The 18,842-nt window shown below is 38.8% G+C and overlaps 2 protein-coding genes across 2 annotated transcripts; one reads left to right on the top strand and one right to left on the bottom strand.

Moving 5' to 3' along the window:
• Positions 1-300: 300 nt before the first annotated feature.
• On the top strand, positions 301-7,848 carry LOC122282199 (CDPK-related kinase 7-like). The gene is made up of 6 exons (XM_043094150.1): positions 301-413; positions 586-627; positions 760-868; positions 1,018-1,096; positions 7,229-7,359; positions 7,759-7,848. The coding sequence occupies exons 1-6, from the start codon at positions 301-303 to the stop codon at positions 7,846-7,848; spliced, it is 564 nt and encodes a 187-aa protein (XP_042950084.1).
• Positions 7,490-9,831, bottom strand: LOC122282090 (cytochrome P450 94A2-like). The gene has a single exon (XM_043094031.1). It carries the CDS (start codon positions 9,751-9,753, stop codon positions 8,197-8,199), a length of 1,557 nt encoding a protein of 518 aa, XP_042949965.1. The 5' UTR covers positions 9,754-9,831; the 3' UTR covers positions 7,490-8,196.
• Positions 9,832-18,842: the final 9,011 nt, after the last annotated feature.

Genomic DNA, 18,842 nt, shown 5'->3' on the forward strand with positions numbered 1-18,842 from the left:
GTTCTTACTTGTAATGGGGCAGTACTCAAGAGAAATATTTTTAGCTAGAAGGAACTTATTGATATCAACTTCATGTGCTGGGGCCTTGTGGTGGTTGTGGATGTTTTTTCTTACTTTTGAGTCAAGTGTAAAATCAACTCACAATTGACTTTTCTCTTTAACTTTTGGTTTATTCTTATAATTTTGCTTTTGTAGTTGAGACAAAATCATATCACAATTTACTGCTTCATGAAAATTAATTGATTTATAAGCCTCCAAGTTTCGTTGGGCTTTGGTAACTAACAAACTGTTATGGGCCAGATGACGATAGCAATAGCGATTGAAGATGTTCATAGGGAAGTGAAAATATTAAAAGCATTATCTGGGCATAACAATCTTTTTGAGGACACAAACAATGTCTACGTAGTTATGGAGTATGTATACCCTCATTGAAGTTCTTAAAATAAGAAGAATTGTTTCTTGGAGACAACAATTCCCTTTTTGGTCGATTTGAAGAATATTTAGATGGTTTAGTCTAGGCATATTATTTGTATTGTCAATCTTAGAAGTTTTTTCTAAGCATTTAGATTTTCTTTTCCCTGCCAGATTGTGCGAGGATGCAGAACTACTGGACAAAATTCTGGCAAGGTAAAAGTGGACAACTTCATTTTCTTTTGTATAAAAAGGTTTTTGTCCTAATCATGGCGAATAAGTCTGCTTTAGTTTTCTATGATTTTGTTTATGGTATTCCTCATGAAGCCTTGTTATCCTTTAATGTAGTGGTGGAAGATATATGGAGGAAGATGCTAAAAAAATTATCGTGCAAATCTTGAATGTAATTGCCTTTTGTCATCTTCAAGGTGTTGTGCATCGTGATCTAAAGCCAGAGGCATGGTATTGGCAATCAATTAGAACAAATATATTGCTTTCTTTCAATTGAAATGTGTTGGTTGTACCCTTGCAGGTGCATGTCCTCTTGTGTTATTATTTTTTATTCCAAATTTCAGTGATAACTCTGTATGTGCTTACTATTAGCAGAATTTTCTTTTTGTCACCAGAGATGAGGATTCTCCAATGAAGGTTATTGATTTTGGTCTATCTGATTTTATTAGGCCAGGTAACAGTTGCAATACCACATTTTTCATTTTTTGGTCGTATGGATAAACCTTAGTAAGAACTACTATGATGTAAATAGAAACCGATTGTCCTAATTATTCTGTTTTCACATCTTTGCATTTTATATACTTGCTCTTCGTTGGTTAAATAAGAGGTTCAAGCCTTCTCAAACAGTTATCATCATTCATGGTCTTTGCTTCTTGAAAAAGTCTCCTTTTAGATATGGTTTTCGTTTTTAATTTTTAGTTTGGTTAGGTTAAGTATTAGGATGTTAAAAAGGACATGGGACAACCACCATTTCTTAATTGGATGTTGGGGCCTGTCATACCATATTTGAGTTCTATACAGATAAGGTCTTTGCTTGATTACTAGGCTCTTCCCCCAAGCGTTAACAGCTTCTCAACTGAACTAATGAAGTTAACCTACGATTGCCATTTTTCTCAACTGAATGGACTAGAATTTATTGCAATGTGCTAGAATATGACATGATAACAAAGAATAACTTCATTGATATTATTCTTCAGGTGCTTTCTTCATAAGGGTATAGTTTTATTTCTAGAATGTGAACTTCTTTTTATATACAATATGATATTGAATTACGAAATATATGATAGGTGATTGGATAGTAGATTATTTTGTTGTGCCTAATTAATTCATTAGAATTTATTTTCTTGAACTGTTGAACAATTTTCCTAAGTTTTTTATCCTCTTAGTAGCTTATTCGCAGAATGACTGAGGTAGGCCTCTATTGCCCTCTGATTTGGAGTTTGATAAGAACTTACTAGACTGGATAAGAAATAAGGAATTTTTGGGTGGGGAATTTTATGAAATGAGCTATTCTCATTTTGTTGAAGTTGGTTAAATCCTGATGCTGTCTTGTTGCCTTGACCATATTTCAAGTAGAAAAGGATAAAACAAAATTGAATTTTCACAACTGTTCCATTATTTTTGTTTACAAGAAAAGATTGCTCAAAAAATGACAAGAAGTTTCCTTGATGAATGCATACCAACAATGTGTGCATATATATGTATATATATATATATAATATGAGACATAATCCTGCTAAAATGCTAGATGGGATTTTTAAGGAAAACTTTTACTGCAGTAAAATATTTTGTCATGGGACCCACAAGGTTTTAAGACCACTATACGCAAAATTTCAGAAAAAGTCTCCCCCTGCCTTTTAATGTGTAAAAAAAGTTCATTTTCTTGTCACTCAAATGGAGCCTATGTTGTGGGGATTCATATCATAATCTTATTTTTGCACTTATTTCATCGCATTTAGCTTAATAAATTTTTATACTCATTAGATTTTTCTGTCAAGAATATTTATGGTTGTCTCTTAGCTTTCAATACTGTTTTGCAAAATTTCCCTTTTCTCTCTACAATCATTCGATAATTGTTTGCTTTGTCTCTTAGCTTTTACCCTTTTCCAAAGGATAAGGATTGAGTGTTGAGTCTTCACCTCACTTTCCAATGCCATGCTTGCAGCACTATGCTATGACGGCACTGCAGTTACTTCCAAATTGGCCTTTCAAACATATCTTCACATATTTTATTTAGTAATTTATTTTCCATATTTCATTGACTATGAGTGGTTGGGCTTGGTTCAGGCTACTCGATTTGACATGATAAAGAAGAATGTCTAATTAGCATTCTATACATCTTACAATTCAACTACTTCTGCCAGTTTCAAAGGAAGTTGGGAACATTTGACTTTCCTTTACTACTCAAGTTGCCTCAAGATATTGAACTTTGAAATCAAAACTGATACAGTAACATCATTTATGCAGTGCTGAACAATTCTATTACATTCCAAACATCAAATTGAAATTTGGCTCAAGAGTATCTTTGGCTCTTTGTTTACCCTTTTCCCTCTCCAATGAGTTGCTTTCTCTTATATGCACCTTCACCCAGTGTACTTGGATTGGATTGCACCTCTTCTTAAAAAGAGCAAATTATTTGTATAGAAATTATATTATTACATCATTAAATCAGTATTTCAATTGCAAATTTTCTGGATGTGCCACATTTTTCCCTTTTGGCTGAATATATTCCTTTTGACTTCTGGGTGTTTTTTTTATGCATGATAATTTAGAGCTGTATGTTCGTGGTGTCAACATGCATTGAACATACTAAACCTTCTTTTTAATCTCAACAATAAGAAAGTTTGTTTTTACTATCCTAGCATGCTTTTGGACCAATGATATAATATAATATTTGGTCCAAAAGCATGTGAATTTTTTTAGTGCAACTGGGTTTGAAGGAACTAGTTTATAACTGAAAACTAATGATATAATATATAGGACCATTTTATAGTTTCTATTAATGCTCTTCTTTTATAATATATCACGTGTAATTATTTATAAATTACATAAACATTACATTGTTATTTAATTAACCAAAAACATTACGTCCTTATTAATAAAAAAAATTAGTTATTAACAAAAAAATATTTATAAACTAAGCAAATGTGCATTGTACGTTACTTTTATCTAGTATATATATATATATATATATTTACAAATCACTTACAAACGTGAGTGCAAGAGAACTTTTTATATTTATTTGTTTTCGTGAATCTAGGTAGGAGGATGAAAGAGCTATATAGGAGGGAGAAATGTCAGAAATCTTAAAAGAAGCTTGGTTTTATGTTTTGTTATTTTATTTTGTTTTTTCTTTACTTATCCGACTTGGCAATATTCGTGCGCTACAAGAGGCTTCCCCATAACATCACTCTTGCAAGATAGCCACACCTCCTATAATTGGATTCTTTGCACCAATATTAATATGTAAGGTATATGTTTAATGAAATGATACGAATTGAAAACGGAAATAATTTTCATAAGATGAAAATTTCTCCTCTCAATTTTTTTTATATTTTTTTAAATAAAAAAGATGATTGGTACACGAATTAGTATATGAAATGTACTTGTACCTAACAAAACTCTTCTCCCCCTTCTAGCAACCCTGTTCTCATGGTTGAATTATCCAACATGGTTGAATTATCCAAGCAACAATTGTAATCTCACCTCTGCAACATTGTCAAGTGTTTTGGGCATAGTACTACATTTCTCTTTATTGCCTTCCCACAACTGCAGAACATGAATTGGTAAAGGTTGGAAAGTGTTTAGAGGCTCGTTAATGAACCGTTAAACAGATTCACCCACATTAGCTTCATAGCTCTACTTGTTTTGTCAATTCTGATCATAAACCCCACATTACTTTGAGTTCTCCTCCTTGGTGCTCTTTCCTAACGCTCTTTTAACGGCTTCGTTCGACTTGAATAGAAAGCGGGAGGCTAATCCGGATTTAATCATCATGAGTATTTTCAAATTGAATAGCCTATTATTCCATGAACGGATCCCCTATAATTCCTTTCTAAATCTACATCTAGTGTGATGGTATTCCTCAACCCTCAGTGGCAAAAGTAAGTAAGAACAATTCAAGAATGGAAAGAAAAGACTGGGAATCAAGAAAAAAATAGAATTCAAGAACAAGAAAAGAAGCCAAGGCAGTCATTTCTCTTATTTTGCAAGATTTTCCTGGAATCTCTAACCTCCAAATGACACTTCACTCTACAAGGATTTAGAACCATTTTTTCCTCTGATTCGTTGGCTTTTATATTTGTTTATTACATGATGAATAAATGACAACGCAAAATGCACTACACGCTACAACATTCCCTTCACAACAAAATGCACCATTCAACTTAACTACGAAACGCACCGATTGTATTTTCCTACCGTTAATACCATTACATCTACATAAAACGCATAACACCACTTAACTCTACGCACCATTTTATCCCTCCCTTCCCTGTTCAGATTACTCCACCATGATCAAACTCTTTTGTACAAAACTTCAGCACAATCCTCCCAACTTCACAACCAAAACTCCCCTTACAATCTCCTTCCCTTTAAGGTCCTTGACCTCAAGGGCCTGACAACTCTCCCATTTCAAAGGACCTGCCCACAAGATGTGGGTAAAGATTCCTAAGTTTCCACAACAATTCCAAAGATCTATCTTCAAGAGGTGCTTCCATCCATTTGACCAAAACTTTTGTTGCAGCTTGATTACCAACCTTTTTCATCATTCTCTACAAAATAGACTTAGGCTTAGGTTGAATATGACCATGAGAATCCACGAGAGGTAATGTGGAGAGGTATGATTTGTTGGCTTAACTGAACCTTTGACTTTAACAAATGCTTCAATTGATCCCTTGAATTTAATTGTTGGTCTGGTGCCGCATTTGCAGTTGTTCCTGGGATGTAGGCCAACAGTTTATAAGGCAAATACCCATAAAGGGCCTCAAAAGGTGAAACCCATATAGAAGAATGGTAAGTTGTATTATAACACCACTCAATCATAGGGAGCCAAGTACTCTATTCTTTAAGTATGTCAATGGCATAGCACCTCAAGTAACCCTCCAAAGACTTGTTTAAAACTTCAATTTGCCCATCAGTTTGTGGGTGATAGGCAGAATTGAAAATGTAATGGTATTCCTCAACCCCTTATGGAAAATGGAAGTAAGAGCAATTCAAGAATGGAAAGGAAATACTAGGAATCAAGAAAAACAGAATTCATAAACAAGAAAAGAAGCAAAGTCAAATCACTTCTCTTATTTCTGCAGAGATTTTCTAGGAATCTCTAACCTCCAAAAGACACTTCAATCTACAAGGCTTAAGAACCATTTTCCCTCTGATTTGTTGGCTTTTATACTAGTTTATTACATGATGAAGAAACGATGACGTACAATACACCACACGCTACAACATTCCCTTTACAACAAAATGCACCGTTCCACTTAACTATGAAATGCACTGTTTGTATCTTCCTATCGATAATACCGTTACATCTACATAAAACACATAACACACTTAACTCTACGCACTGTTTTATCTCTCCTTTCCTTGTACAGATTACTCCACCACAATCAAATTCTTCGGCACAAAACTTCAACACAATCCTCCCAACTTCACAACCTGACCTCCCCTTACATCTAGATTGAGAAAGAGAGATACAAAAAAATTAGTACAACCATATTTATCTCTTCGAAATTTAGCTCTAAAATTTCAAAATTTTAAGACATCATCATCAGCATTATCTCAGAAAAAATGCTATTTATACAATTATTATACAATGTTATTTAAAATTAACTAGAAATGACGTAATTTGATACTAGAGTATTAAAAAGTTTAGTGCATGTTTAAACTTTCGACGTAATTTTACTCGTAATAAAATTTGGTGCATGTTGAAGCTTTTAAAGTATGTTTGAATGGTGAGATGAGATTAGATGAATTTAAATGAAAGTTAAATAAAATATTATTAGAATATTATTTTTTAATATTATTATTGTTTTAAGATTTGAAAATATTAAATTTTTTATTATATTTTGTGTAAAAATTTAAAAAAAATTGTAATGAATAGATAAAATGTGATGAAATGAATTAAAATGTCTTTTATATCCAATTCTCCTACGACAACAAAATTTTACTAAAAAAAACGTACTCCACCATTAAGTTCTCGTAAGAATTACGATAGAGACTCACGAACTATAGATACATAAATAGCGAATTGACTGTTAATTGCTTGCTTAACGATAAATTCACTATTCATGTGTTCTTGTATACACGAGTGCCTTTGTCTCTAGCTATCATGTTTGTTCTCGTAATCTTATGAATTACTGCAAGTCGGTGAGTACATGAAGAATGAGATAACAAGGTGCGTAACGCACATGATCAACATCAAAAGCCCAATCAAGATATATATTAATTAATCATATGCAGTCCCATCCTCAAGTACCGCCTTGTAAACAATGCTCGCCTCGCTGGCTCCCAGCATATATGCCGACGCCTTGTAAACGTCTCTATCACGTTATGAAAGATCTCACCTCGTTTCGATGGTTGCAATTTTTTCTACAATTGAAACTTTCATTTTACTATCTCCTTCATTTCCTTCACGCTTGCTCTCCCTCCTTATGTTGGCATTCTGTGCGGCAAGACTACCTTGGTTTGTGCCGATTCTGATTGGTTTTGGCTTTCATTTCTTTTATCTTGAGTTTGATTTGATTGAAAATCATTGATTGAAGCGCTTCGGTTTCATATTGGTTAAAGTTGGTTGCTTCTGAAGTCTCTTCGCCTGGGCAGGACCAAGCCATTGGGTTTCTGAGAACCGTGTCGTGTTTGATGCTCGCTTCTACTTTCTTTTCTGACTTCGTTGCCGCATTTTTCGGTTTGAGAATGTTGAGTGAGAGATTGATTGTATAATTTTGTGGAATTTGTTCTGAAAAGTCTGGTGGGAATTTTCCTGAAATCTTATTTTAAGGGAGGTTCAAGTAGCGCAAATTACCTCCACCAAAACCAAGAGGCAAAGAACCATTAAGCAGATTCGAAGACAAATCTAAAACTTCAATTGAGTTGAAACCACTTGGGAACACTGCTGGAAAAGTAATTACTCCTCAAAGAAACAACAGTCAGATTCTGCAAAGGAGTGAGATTTTGAGGTATCTTCCCGGCAAATGCATTATCAGAAAGATTCAGCAACTGTAAGCTTCTTAACCCACCTTAAGCTCAGCTGGTAGCTCACCGGTGATGACATTGTTTGAAAGGGAAAGCAGTACTTGAAGCTCTGATGCATTGAAGATTGAATTGGCCTGGCAGATACCCATTGAAGAAATTACTGGAGAGATCGAGATGGCGATGGTGTTAGACCATGTCGAGGTCGACGGGGACCGAACCCAGAAGCTGTAAGTGTAAGGTACAGACTCTACAGACAACTCCCCACGATTCATGTGCATCTTTTACCTATCACCAGGCAAAGCAGTTGCAGAATCGAAAACCATGCGCCATGGCAAAAAAGAGCTCATGGAATGTTCGTCGTACAAGTTTCCTACACCTCATCTCATTTTTTGATAATGTCTATGTTTTTAATTTAATCATAATACATTCGAAAGATTTCTGTAGAAAAATAATGATACAAATGGAAAGATTCTAAAATTACATCAAACAAAATTAATATTCTAAGAATTAAACATATATAGGGAGGGATATTTGTAGCAAGTACATGAGATTAATAAGGCATGTTTGGTTGCAAGCATGTCACTCTTTCGCATCAATATCCCTCTCGACAATCTTCACCGGAAGCCCACCTTTCATTTTGGAAGTCAAGTACGGTATAAACTCCGGCTCAAAATCTTTTTCCATTACCGGCACCACCTTGAACCTCCTGAGAATCCCCGCAACCAACCTCTGCATCTGCAGGAATGCCATCTCCTTCCCCAGACAAATCCTCGGCCCCGCCTGGAACACTGTGTATGTGTATGCGTCCCTTCCAACGAACCTCCAATGCTTCTCCTCCTCCTCGCTCTTCTCCAGCCATCGCTCCGGCTTAAACTCTGCCCAGTCCGAACCCCACAGCGTCTCCATCCTTCCCATGGCGTATTGGTGGTACGTCACTCTCATTCCTTTCTTCACCACCGTCCCGTCCGGCAAAATGTCGTCGATGGCGGCCTCCTTCGTGTCTGCAGCGACGGGCGGGTATAGCCGCATGCTTTCGCACAAAGAAGCGTGGGTGTACACCATGTCTTTGACTTCGTCAAAAATAGGAGACTCCGATTTTTCTCTGATTTCCTTCAGAACCTCAGCCTCAACACGTGGGTTCTTGGAAAGTAGCCAGAAATACCATGTCAAAGCCGACGAGGTAGTATCACGCCCGGCAAGTATGAAGCTTATCACTATGTCCGTCACGAAGTTCTCGTCCGAATGGCCAGAGCTCAAGAATCTTGACAAGAGGTCGACGGAATCGAGCGAGGCCTTCTCGCCGAGCTCGCGCTTCTTTTCTCTTATAATCTTTGTGGCGAATTCTCGAATTTCTGATACTGCGATTCTCAGACGTTTCTCGGACCCAATATTTAAAAGCTTCTTGATTTTCCAGATGAGGGGGATTAACGCAATGAACCTCTCGCTGCTGATCTTGACGGCTTCCTCAAAAGCTTCCGCGAACTTGGCTTTTGGAAGAGAGGGCAACAAGTAGGCAGGGTCGAACCCAAAAGCGATTTTGCATATGTTGTCGAAGGCGAACCGCTGAAGAATATCCTGGAAGTCTAGGACAGTTCCGGTTTTGGCGGCAGCCAAGGATAGGATGGGGATGAGGCGGTCAGAGAGTTCGGTGTCGACGACGGTCTCGACGAACTTGCGTAGAGACTTGGTGTTGAACTCATGGCTGGAGACTTGTCTCTGAAACTTCCAGGATTCGCCGTCCACGTTGAAGATGCCGAAGCCGAGCAAGTCTTTGAGGACGCGGTGGAAATTGTCTCCCTTGCCGTAGTTATGGAATTCGGTCTTGAGAATATGCTGGACGACTGCAGGGTTGGCCGTGATGACCTGGTAGGTGGCGAAGGATCGGCGGAGAACGAAGGTGGCGGAGGGTGAGCTTTTCAGAATGTCAGTCATCCATTGCATGCGTCGTTCTCGATTGGCGTACACTGCAAAGAAAGAACCGATTAAAGGGTAGGATTTTGGGAGCTGGGTAGTAATGGTACTGGGGGAAGGTGGAGATTGTTTTTGGGGTTTTGATGTTCTGGTGAGAAAGAAGAATGAAAGCAAGGGAAGAAGAACAGTCAGAGAAACAAAGGCCAGCAATTGGAGCGACTCCATGGCTGATCGACCTTTGGTAAAGTTTTCTTGGGTGACCCTTTTCGTGTTATTAGTTTTGGATGCCACAATATATGTTTGAAGATTGGGCATTTATAAGGAAAGAAGATATTTGTAGTTATTATTTAAAAATAAATAAATATAAAATATATATAAAAAGTTAATCTTTTAATAATAAATATTATATATATTTTTTAAAATAACTACACGTAACTTGCGGACAAAGATTAATGGCCAATGTTTTTTGTTTTTAATATGATCATGATTTGTCGTGCCCATTCCTAACTTAGTCCAACCAGATATGTAGATAAATATTTTTGCACACAAAGATAGATTTTATGTACTTTCGTATGCAAATGCGTCACACAACGCGTAAGGACTTTCTTGGTTAGTCACGTGATGATCTTAATGCCTCAAGTCATCAGCGTCAACTTTTCCTCGTCTTGAATTTTCTTCTCATCTGTAATGACACTGACTGTCCATATGATGGCCACAAGGTTGATAAAGTCTTAAAAGATCACTTTAAAGTTTTAGATAGATCACTTTAAAGTTATACGTACATACAATATTACATTGCGCACAGTACTGATTTATGTTTGTTTACTTTAGTAAAACCAATCGATATTAATCTATAACAATGACAAGGCAACTTGCATAAAAATAATTAGCATTTAGCGCAAGAGATGAACCACTAATTCAGAAAGAAAGTGAAGTCAAGGATGTCAGGGAAAAAAGGGTGCATGGCCTTAAAGCTAGATATGAGTAAGGCTTATGATAAGGTAGAGTGGTGTTTTGTCAAAGCAGTTATGGTAAAGATGGACTTCCCCTCCCACTGGATTAACCTCATTCAATCCTGCCTCAACTCAGTTTCATACTCTATCTTGGTTAATGGGGAAGCTCAAAGGAAGTTTAGACCCTCTAGAGGCCTTAGACAGGGGGATCCCGTGTCCCCTTATATCTTTATTATGTGTGCTGAAGCTCTCACAGCTTTGTTGAACAATGCAGAACAATCTGGTCTAATTACACCTGCACCAATAGGGAGAGGTCCCATATCGGTCAACCACCTATTTTTTGCTGATGATAGCCTTCTCTTCTGTCAATCCAACCCCCAAGAGCTGGCTACTGTGCTTGACATTCTCACAGTTTATGGTAGAGCCTCAGGCCAAGTACTCAACAAAGAAAAGTCTTCCATTTTCTTTAGCAAAAACACCAGTCGGGGTGTGAGGGACCAAGTTCTGAAACAGGCAGGGGTAAATTCTTGTAGCAACTTTGAAAGGTACTTGGGATTACCAGCACTTGTGGGTAGAAGGAAAATTGCAGAGTTCCATAATCTTGTGGACAGGACTTGGGCTCGAATTACTAACTGGAAAGCTAAGTTCCTATCTGCAGCAGGTAAAGAAGTTCTTCTCAAAGCAGTATTGCAAGCCATCCCTACCTATTCCATGAGTATTTTTCTGATTCCAAGCTCAATAACAAGAAAGTTGAATCAATTACTAAGGAAGTTCTGGTGGGGCTATAATGAGGAATCCTCAAAGATTCAGTGGGTCAATTGGAAACAGATTAGTCATAGCAAAGAGAGTGGGGGGCTTGGTTTTAGAGACTTTAGAAGCTTCAACTTGGCTTTACTCTCAAAGCAAGGGTGGAGAATCCTTCAGAATCCCACTTCTCTAGCAGCAAGGGTACTCAAGCAAAAGTATTTTAGCAAGACTAATCTGTTGGAAGCACAATTGGGGTCAAGACCATCCTTTGCATGGAGGGGTATCCAGGCAGGTTTGGGGATTCTGAAAAAAGGCCTCATATGGAGGGTAGGGAGTGGAAGCAAGGTGCACATATGGAAGGATAGCTGGGTCCCTTCCCTCCCTGCATTCCAGATTACATCTCCTCGACCAGTTGATTGCAGGTGTGATCAGGTCAGTGATCTCATTGAGGAACACTTGAAGACCTGGAAGGACTCACTCTTACAACAGCTATTTTCACCAAGGGAGGTTGAAGCAATAAAAGCCATTCCAGTAAGCGTGGGAGGTAGAGAGGATAGGATGGTTTGGCCGTATACTACCAATGGACAATACTCAGTGAGGAGTGGATACCATTTCCATCAACAATTGGAGGATGAATTGGAAGGGGAGTCATCAAATAGAGCTCGAGACAAGCATATTTGGAAGGGTATATGGAAGCTGAGAATCCCTCCTAGGGTCAAGATGCTTGTGTGGAGAGCATGCAGTGAGGCATTACCAACCATGGCAAATCTGAAGAGAAGGAAGATTGTGGGTGATGACTTGTGTTTTATCTGCAAGCAAGAACCTGAAACTTCTAGCCATGCATTATGGAGCTGCCCTGCTACACAGGATGTTTGGACCCAGAGCAGCAAAAAGATCCAGAAGATGGTGTGCCATAGTGACTTCATCTTTGATGTGTGGTCTCTCCTTGCTGAGAACTTGGACTCTAGTGAGTTAATACAATGTGCTGCAGTTTTGAAGGGTGTCTGGTCCAGGAGGAACGATGTCCTCCATGGAAAGAACTTCTTGCATCCCACAAGTGTGTTTCAGAAGGCAGTAGAGGAGGCTAGAGCTTATGAAGAATCTGTCACACCCTCAGGTGAAACCAGTGAAAGTGTTCCAGTAGTCATCCAGAGGTGGAAGAAACCTGAAAGTAACTGGTTTAAACTTAATTGGGATGCTGCAATTAGAGACAGGGAGGGGCGTATTGGCATAGGTGCTGTGGTCAGAGACTCCCAAGGTTTGGTTATAGGTACTCTCCGTGCTCAAAGGTCTCTCAAAGGCTGTTCATCGGATGCTGAAACTTATGGTCTACTTGTGGCTGCAGTTTTTTGCAAGGAACTTGGTCTGCAGCAGGTCTGTCTTGAGGGTGATTCTAAGCATGTGGTGAATCTGTTACTTAGCAAGGAAGTGGACTGGAGCATGGGGGGTTGCCTGGTTGAGGATGCTAGGAAAATACTAAACTCAAGCATCAGGTGGACAGCGTCTCATGTCAAAAGGGAAGCAAACAAGGCTGCCCACCAGCTAGCAAAGTCGGCTTTGGTGGAGTCCGAGGATATCTATGATATTGAAGTGTGTCCTCAATGTATTAAGTCCATTGTGGCTTCAGAACTGTTGTAGTTTTCTCATCACTATGCTTGTTGGGTTGTAAAGTGTAGTGTCTGATTGTAATATCTTGGTTAATGAGATCAGTATTTCAAAAAAAAAAAATTCAGAAAGAAAGTCTTGTGCCTTTTGATCTAATTCAGAAAGAAAGTGATGGATTTATTGCTCGTGTACCCAGTTTTAGGTGGCCTAGCTAGCTTGTTCAACTATGTTCACATCCAACTTCCAGATATATTATTGATTTGGGTAACAAGTTTTGGAAGGTATCACTCCCACGAGAAAAGTCAAAGGTCATATATATTACATTTTTAAATTTCATGAGCTGGGATTCCTAGCTTAGAACAGGAAAAACCTTCTGTTTTCTAGAAGGATGGATTATTCTCAGAACGAGTGTTCTTCCCATTTATTGATAGTTATTTATCATTCTATATAGGCCTGTTCATCCGGGTTTCGATCCGGAAATCCGGGTCGACCCAAACCGGAATCCGGATTTCAAATCCGAGCCGAAACCCGGACCGGATTAGCCCGGATCATAAACGGGCTGGAATCCGAATGAATCCGGGTTTTTCAAAACCCGGATTCCGGGTTCCGGATTGAACCCGATTTTTTTTTTTTAAAAAAACCTATATAAAAGCCTAAATGTATATACAATATTTTCACATGTCTATTTTTTTATAAAAATCAAAAGAATAAATTTGATTGTGCATTTTAGAGGTTGAAAAACAAAAGAATAAATGTGTAGCTATGCATGTTTCATTTGTTTGATGCAAAACATAGTCAAAGATGACCGAATACACAGAAAAAAACGTACTCATAAAAACATAGTCAAAGCATAATATTTGTTTCTAAAAATACTAGATGCATCTAAAAAAAAAATCCAATATTCGTCTATGCATGCATCATAATGCAATCTACTACATATTCCATTATTTGCTATATATACATTACAAAATACAAAATTACAATATATAAATTACAAAATTACAATATATAAATTACAAAATCCGATGAATTTCCATCAATTATTTAATCCCCACACCAAATAGCAACTTCAAGTGATTGGACTGAAAGAGATCCTGCAAAAAACAAACCCTTTGAATCTGAATAGAAAACATAACAAGTCACCCTTTGAATTTGAATAGAAAACATAACTCACATTTACAGAAGCTGCCATCTGATTGTAGTAGGTTGGGGTCACCTGGCCAGGCGTGGTACAAGTACCGGAAGCTGAAACTTGACAGATATATTTCTTCCACGCCTGCTTGAAACAAATATTGAAAGTCTCATTCGCTTACAACAAGCAAACAAGTGTTATGTGTAAAGACAAGTATAGATAAGCTTCTGCCATGAGAGAGCAGCAGCGAGACTTTCACAAGAAAATTATTATTTTTTATCGGTAAGGAAATTCCCACAAATTTTATCTATTAGTTTCCAAGTCCTTATATAAACACTCCAATTCATTCTCTAATCCCAAGCTGCCAAAAGTTTCCGTTGACAATTATAGTGGATTGTAGCCAATAAGTATGTGCATTTAAATGGAAATCCAATCCATATGGTATTTCTAATGAGAAATTATGTACCATAAGAAACTATTAAGGAAAATTACCATAAATGACAACTTACGCAAAAACCAGGGCATGAAACAGGGTTTATTTAGTACAGGCATTCAATAAAAATCCTTATATAAAAAATAATTCAAATACTTCCGTTATCTTACCTCTATAGCATTGTTCAACTGCACCTCACCAGCAGCACATTGCCGATCTGTCAGATCAGCATGAAATGGGTTGCAAAGAACAGGCATCAATGGACCAGATTGATTGAAATTTAAGGGCCCAAATGGGTTTTTATTATTTGAGATATTGTTGATCATCGTGTCAACCACAATGACAAGTTGGTAGGTGACATTTTTGGATTGCATCAAAACATCAGGATATGAAATGTTAGAAGGTTGTAAGCCTTTAACATTAATATATAAAATATATTATAAGTGCATAAAAACAAATCTAAATATTCTTGTATTAGTTGAAATGCAAGGCAGGTCATATGAAAAAGAGCAAAATAATTAAACATTTAAACATCAGAACCTGTTCCAATGAAAGGCCCATATAAATCTATGATCATGAAAATGTGCTACTAATATAAGGAAGACAAATATCTCAGAAGATTCCTGTTTTCTGCTTACCATGCTACAACTCAATGTAGAAACAAATAGTAATCACAAAGAACTCAAGTAATAATTTCACAGCAAACTCTTTCCCTTTCTCGGAGCTCCCAATAAGACTATGTATGGCTAGTCTAGTGACACCATCTTCAAACATTCTTTTTTGAAATATTTCACAAATATCCTCAGAAACTAGAAAGTAGTAAGGGCCTAACAATCAACAGAGAATATATACGGAAAGAAAACATATTTTCCCCCCCCAAAAAAAAAAACAGGGAACAAAAGAAACGGCTGAAGGCGACAGATCTAACCCAAAAGCTAGCGGCAGTCTAAGCTAAACAAACCCATTAAAATTTTTTGAATGGGTAACCATAGATGCAGCAACTATAGACACGAAATGACCAAAACAAGATAAATCAACCAACAAAAGCATCTAGGATGAAGACGGTGGAATTACAGAAGCATCTACTTACATATATCGGCACGAACGAGGATGAAGACGAGGCACGAGGATGAAGACGACGGCTAGAGTTTCGGAGAGATTGAGAGAGGGACAACGGCTAGGGTTTCGGAGAGATTGAGAGTGTTTTCGGCACAAAGATAACAGAGAGGCAGGGGGAGAGAGTGAAAAGAAGTCGCGGGTAGGGTTTTTTTTTTTACTATATGTATAAACTCGGTTAACTGGGTTATAATACGAAACCCGGGTTTCATACCCGGGTCCGGACCATATTATACGGTTTTTGTAAATACGGGTTTCGGCCCGGATTTGACCCGGGCCGAAAACCGTACCCAGAAATCAAGTAATCCAGATTTCGGGCCGGGGCCGGATTTTGAACAGTCCTAATTCCATATAGTTAGCTTTCAGAAAATCAACAATCACATTAATTCTAGGCATTATTCTAATTAATCCACTTACCACATGCACATATTTCTATACCTAGTCTCTTGTAAATCTATTTATTTGTAAAGATGTACACAAAGCAAACATTATAAATGAAATAAAACTATTCCTCCTCTTAGTCTTAACATAGTATCAACCTAATCGATCCCTACTCTTTGCCCATATGGCCAACATCTCCAACCCGCCTATCCTTAGTTTGCCGCACAAGTTGTACCAGAAACTCTTTTCCTTGCTCGCACTATCGTCCTCAACCTCTTCGGCTTATTTTGTCGGTAACATGTTCTCCCCTCACTCCTTTGTTTTTTTCCTTCAATTGACACCACTACTAGGTGGTGGATAGTGACACCAATCACCATATCTGTTACTGGTGGGAATCCTTCACCGATTTAAAGAGTCTTGACTCTGACCATTGCATGCGGTTAGCCATTGGACAAGATGTTCCAGTTAAAGGATTGGGTACTTGTATTATCTCTCCATCCCTCACATTATCTAATGTTTATTTTGTTCCAACTTTCTCCTTCGACCTTTTATGATCAGTTTCTCAAATTACCCTTCAAAGCTCTTGTGTTCTTTTATTTTCTTCTCACACTTGCTTATTTCAAGACCCATAATCAATGAGGCTAAATGGAACGGGTGACCTTTGTAATGGGCTTTACGTGTACCGACCTGACTCTCCTCTCGCATTAGTTGTACAACGCACTGCTAATAAGACCTTAAGGCATCAACGTCTAGGTCATCCTTCTAGTTTTACAAAAGAGTGTTTTACCTATTTTTTGTGATATTTGGGGTGGCTATCTTATAGCTTCTTTGTATGGGGCTCATTGTTTCCCCACAATCATTGATGATTTTTCATGCACTACTTGGATATATCCTTTTCATTTTAAATATGAAACTTATACTCATTTAACGATTTTTTTTTGCTCTTGTCCAAAATCAATTTAACACAACTATTAAAATTATTAGAATTGATAATGGACAAGAATTTATTTCTCATCAATTTGAAACATACCTACATAACCATGACATCATTCATGAACGTACCTGTGTTGAAACTCCTTAACAAAATGGTGTTATGGAGCATAAACACCGGTATCTTCTAAATGTTGCCCATAGTTTCCGTTTTCAAGCACACTTACCTTTAAAATTTTGGGGTGATTGTGTTTTCACCACAACATATCTCATCAACCATACTCCCAGTCGTATTCTTTACAATAAATCACCTTTTGATACTCTCTTTGATAAAAACACCCAGTTATGATCACCTTCGTGCATTTAGGAGCCTTGCTCAAACTAGGGGTGGGCAGCGGGGCCCCGTTACCCGCTGCCCCGCCCCGTTCGCCCCGCCCCCGCATAGGGCGGAGTCGGGCATCCGCACCGTCAGGGCCGGGGCGGGGCCCCCTGGCCCGTATGGTGTAACCCCAGCGGAGGCGGGGGACGGGGACGGACCCCCCCAGTCCGTTTTTCCCCCGCCCCGTTCTTCTGGTTCTACCTCTCCTTACTGCTCGTTGAATCTCAGATCTCTTTTCTCCTCTTTGTTGTTCACTGCTCTTTCACTAAGTTTGTGCCGCAGCTGTAATCTCTTCTTCAACCCATGCCGAAAGAAGTCAGGATAATCAGTGACTTCATCAATCTGTCTCCCCATTACCTCAACCAGAAACCTGATTCGAGGTTCTAAAGAATTCCTGATGCTCTGGTAGAGGTTGGTCGAACCATCCGAAGTGCTCCAAAATTTCTCACGATTTCCAAGAAAAATCATCGACACTGACTTCGACATTTGTAACACTTCACTCACTCTCACACACACGCTACCTCTCTACGACTCCAGCCCCGAAATGGACCAGTCAACCCGCCTGCACTCCCAGGCTCGCCGCCGATCATGGTGTTGCCCGTTCACGGTCCCGCCTTCTAGCCCCGAAAGTCAGAATGGGAGGAAAACCACACTATGGGAGAGTATGTGGGGGAATTTGGCAATGGCAGCAGCAACTTCTTGGGGTTTTGGACCGAGCGTGGAGAGGCACTCAACCATGGGGACTGTAATCACTGCTCGTTGACCGGGGGGCTGGACGGATTGCCCCCGTACCCCGTCATGCAGGACGGGGTACCCCTCCCCCGCACACCGGGGGCGGGGGACGGAGGGGATTTTCCCCATCCGCCCCATGCGGGGGCGGGGGGGGGGGGGGTGCGGGGTGCGGGTAGCACCCCTAGCTCAAACTCTTTGTGCTCGTTGCGATAAATTTCTCCTCATGCTACTAAATGTGTTTTTCTTGGCTACCCAAGTACTAATAAAGCATACAAACTCTACAATCTTGAAACTCATCCATTTTTTATTCTCGTGATGTCATATTTCATGAACAATGATTTTCTTTCCAGGATATTCCTATTCTTCCTCTCCTTCTCATCCCGTCATTCTTCTTCTTGTTCCTGAACCTATAGTATCTCCTTCTCTATCTCATGACTCTCCTGACACCTCTCTCACCACCTCCATCTCCACCCGTTCATCGTCCTCGCTGCACCATTACTCGGCTGCCTATCTTCATGACTACGTCTATTCAACCTTACACATGGAGCCCACGACATCCCCACCTACTACACAGGTCTTAGGTACTGCTCACCCTTTATCTAATTTTCTTTCATATTCCCATTTTTTTCTCTCTCACCTCACTTATTTAACTGCTCTCACCACTTGTATTGATCCCTCATGCTACTCTGATGCTATCCGTCATCCTCATTGGTGTGAGGTAATGTCTGCTAAAATTCATGCTTTAAAGGATAATTCGACTTGGACCCTTGAGACACTTTCTCCTGGTAAGAAACCCATAGGCTGTAAATGAGTTTTCAAAACTAAGTTCAAAGTCGACAGTTCCATTGAAAGGTACAAAGCTCGGCTAGTTAATAAGGGCTACACTCATGTTGAAGGCGTTGACTA

This window comes from Carya illinoinensis, chromosome 11, assembly GCF_018687715.1.
Source record: "Carya illinoinensis cultivar Pawnee chromosome 11, C.illinoinensisPawnee_v1, whole genome shotgun sequence".
NCBI classification, from domain to species: Eukaryota; Viridiplantae; Streptophyta; class Magnoliopsida; order Fagales; family Juglandaceae; genus Carya; species Carya illinoinensis.

Coding starts and splice junctions, on each gene's coding strand:
- LOC122282199 (XM_043094150.1), top strand. CDS start 301: ATGACGATAGCAATAGCGATTGAAGATGTTCATAGGGAAGTGAAAATA. Junction 1,097..7,228: donor ATCTGATTTTATTAGGCCAG/GTAACAGTTGCA, acceptor TTGCTTCTGAAG/TCTCTTCGCCTGGGCAGGAC. Junction 7,360..7,758: donor TGTTGAGTGAGAGATTGATT/GTATAATTTTGT, acceptor TTGGCCTGGCAG/ATACCCATTGAAGAAATTAC.
- LOC122282090 (XM_043094031.1), bottom strand. CDS start 9,753: ATGGAGTCGCTCCAATTGCTGGCCTTTGTTTCTCTGACTGTTCTTCTT.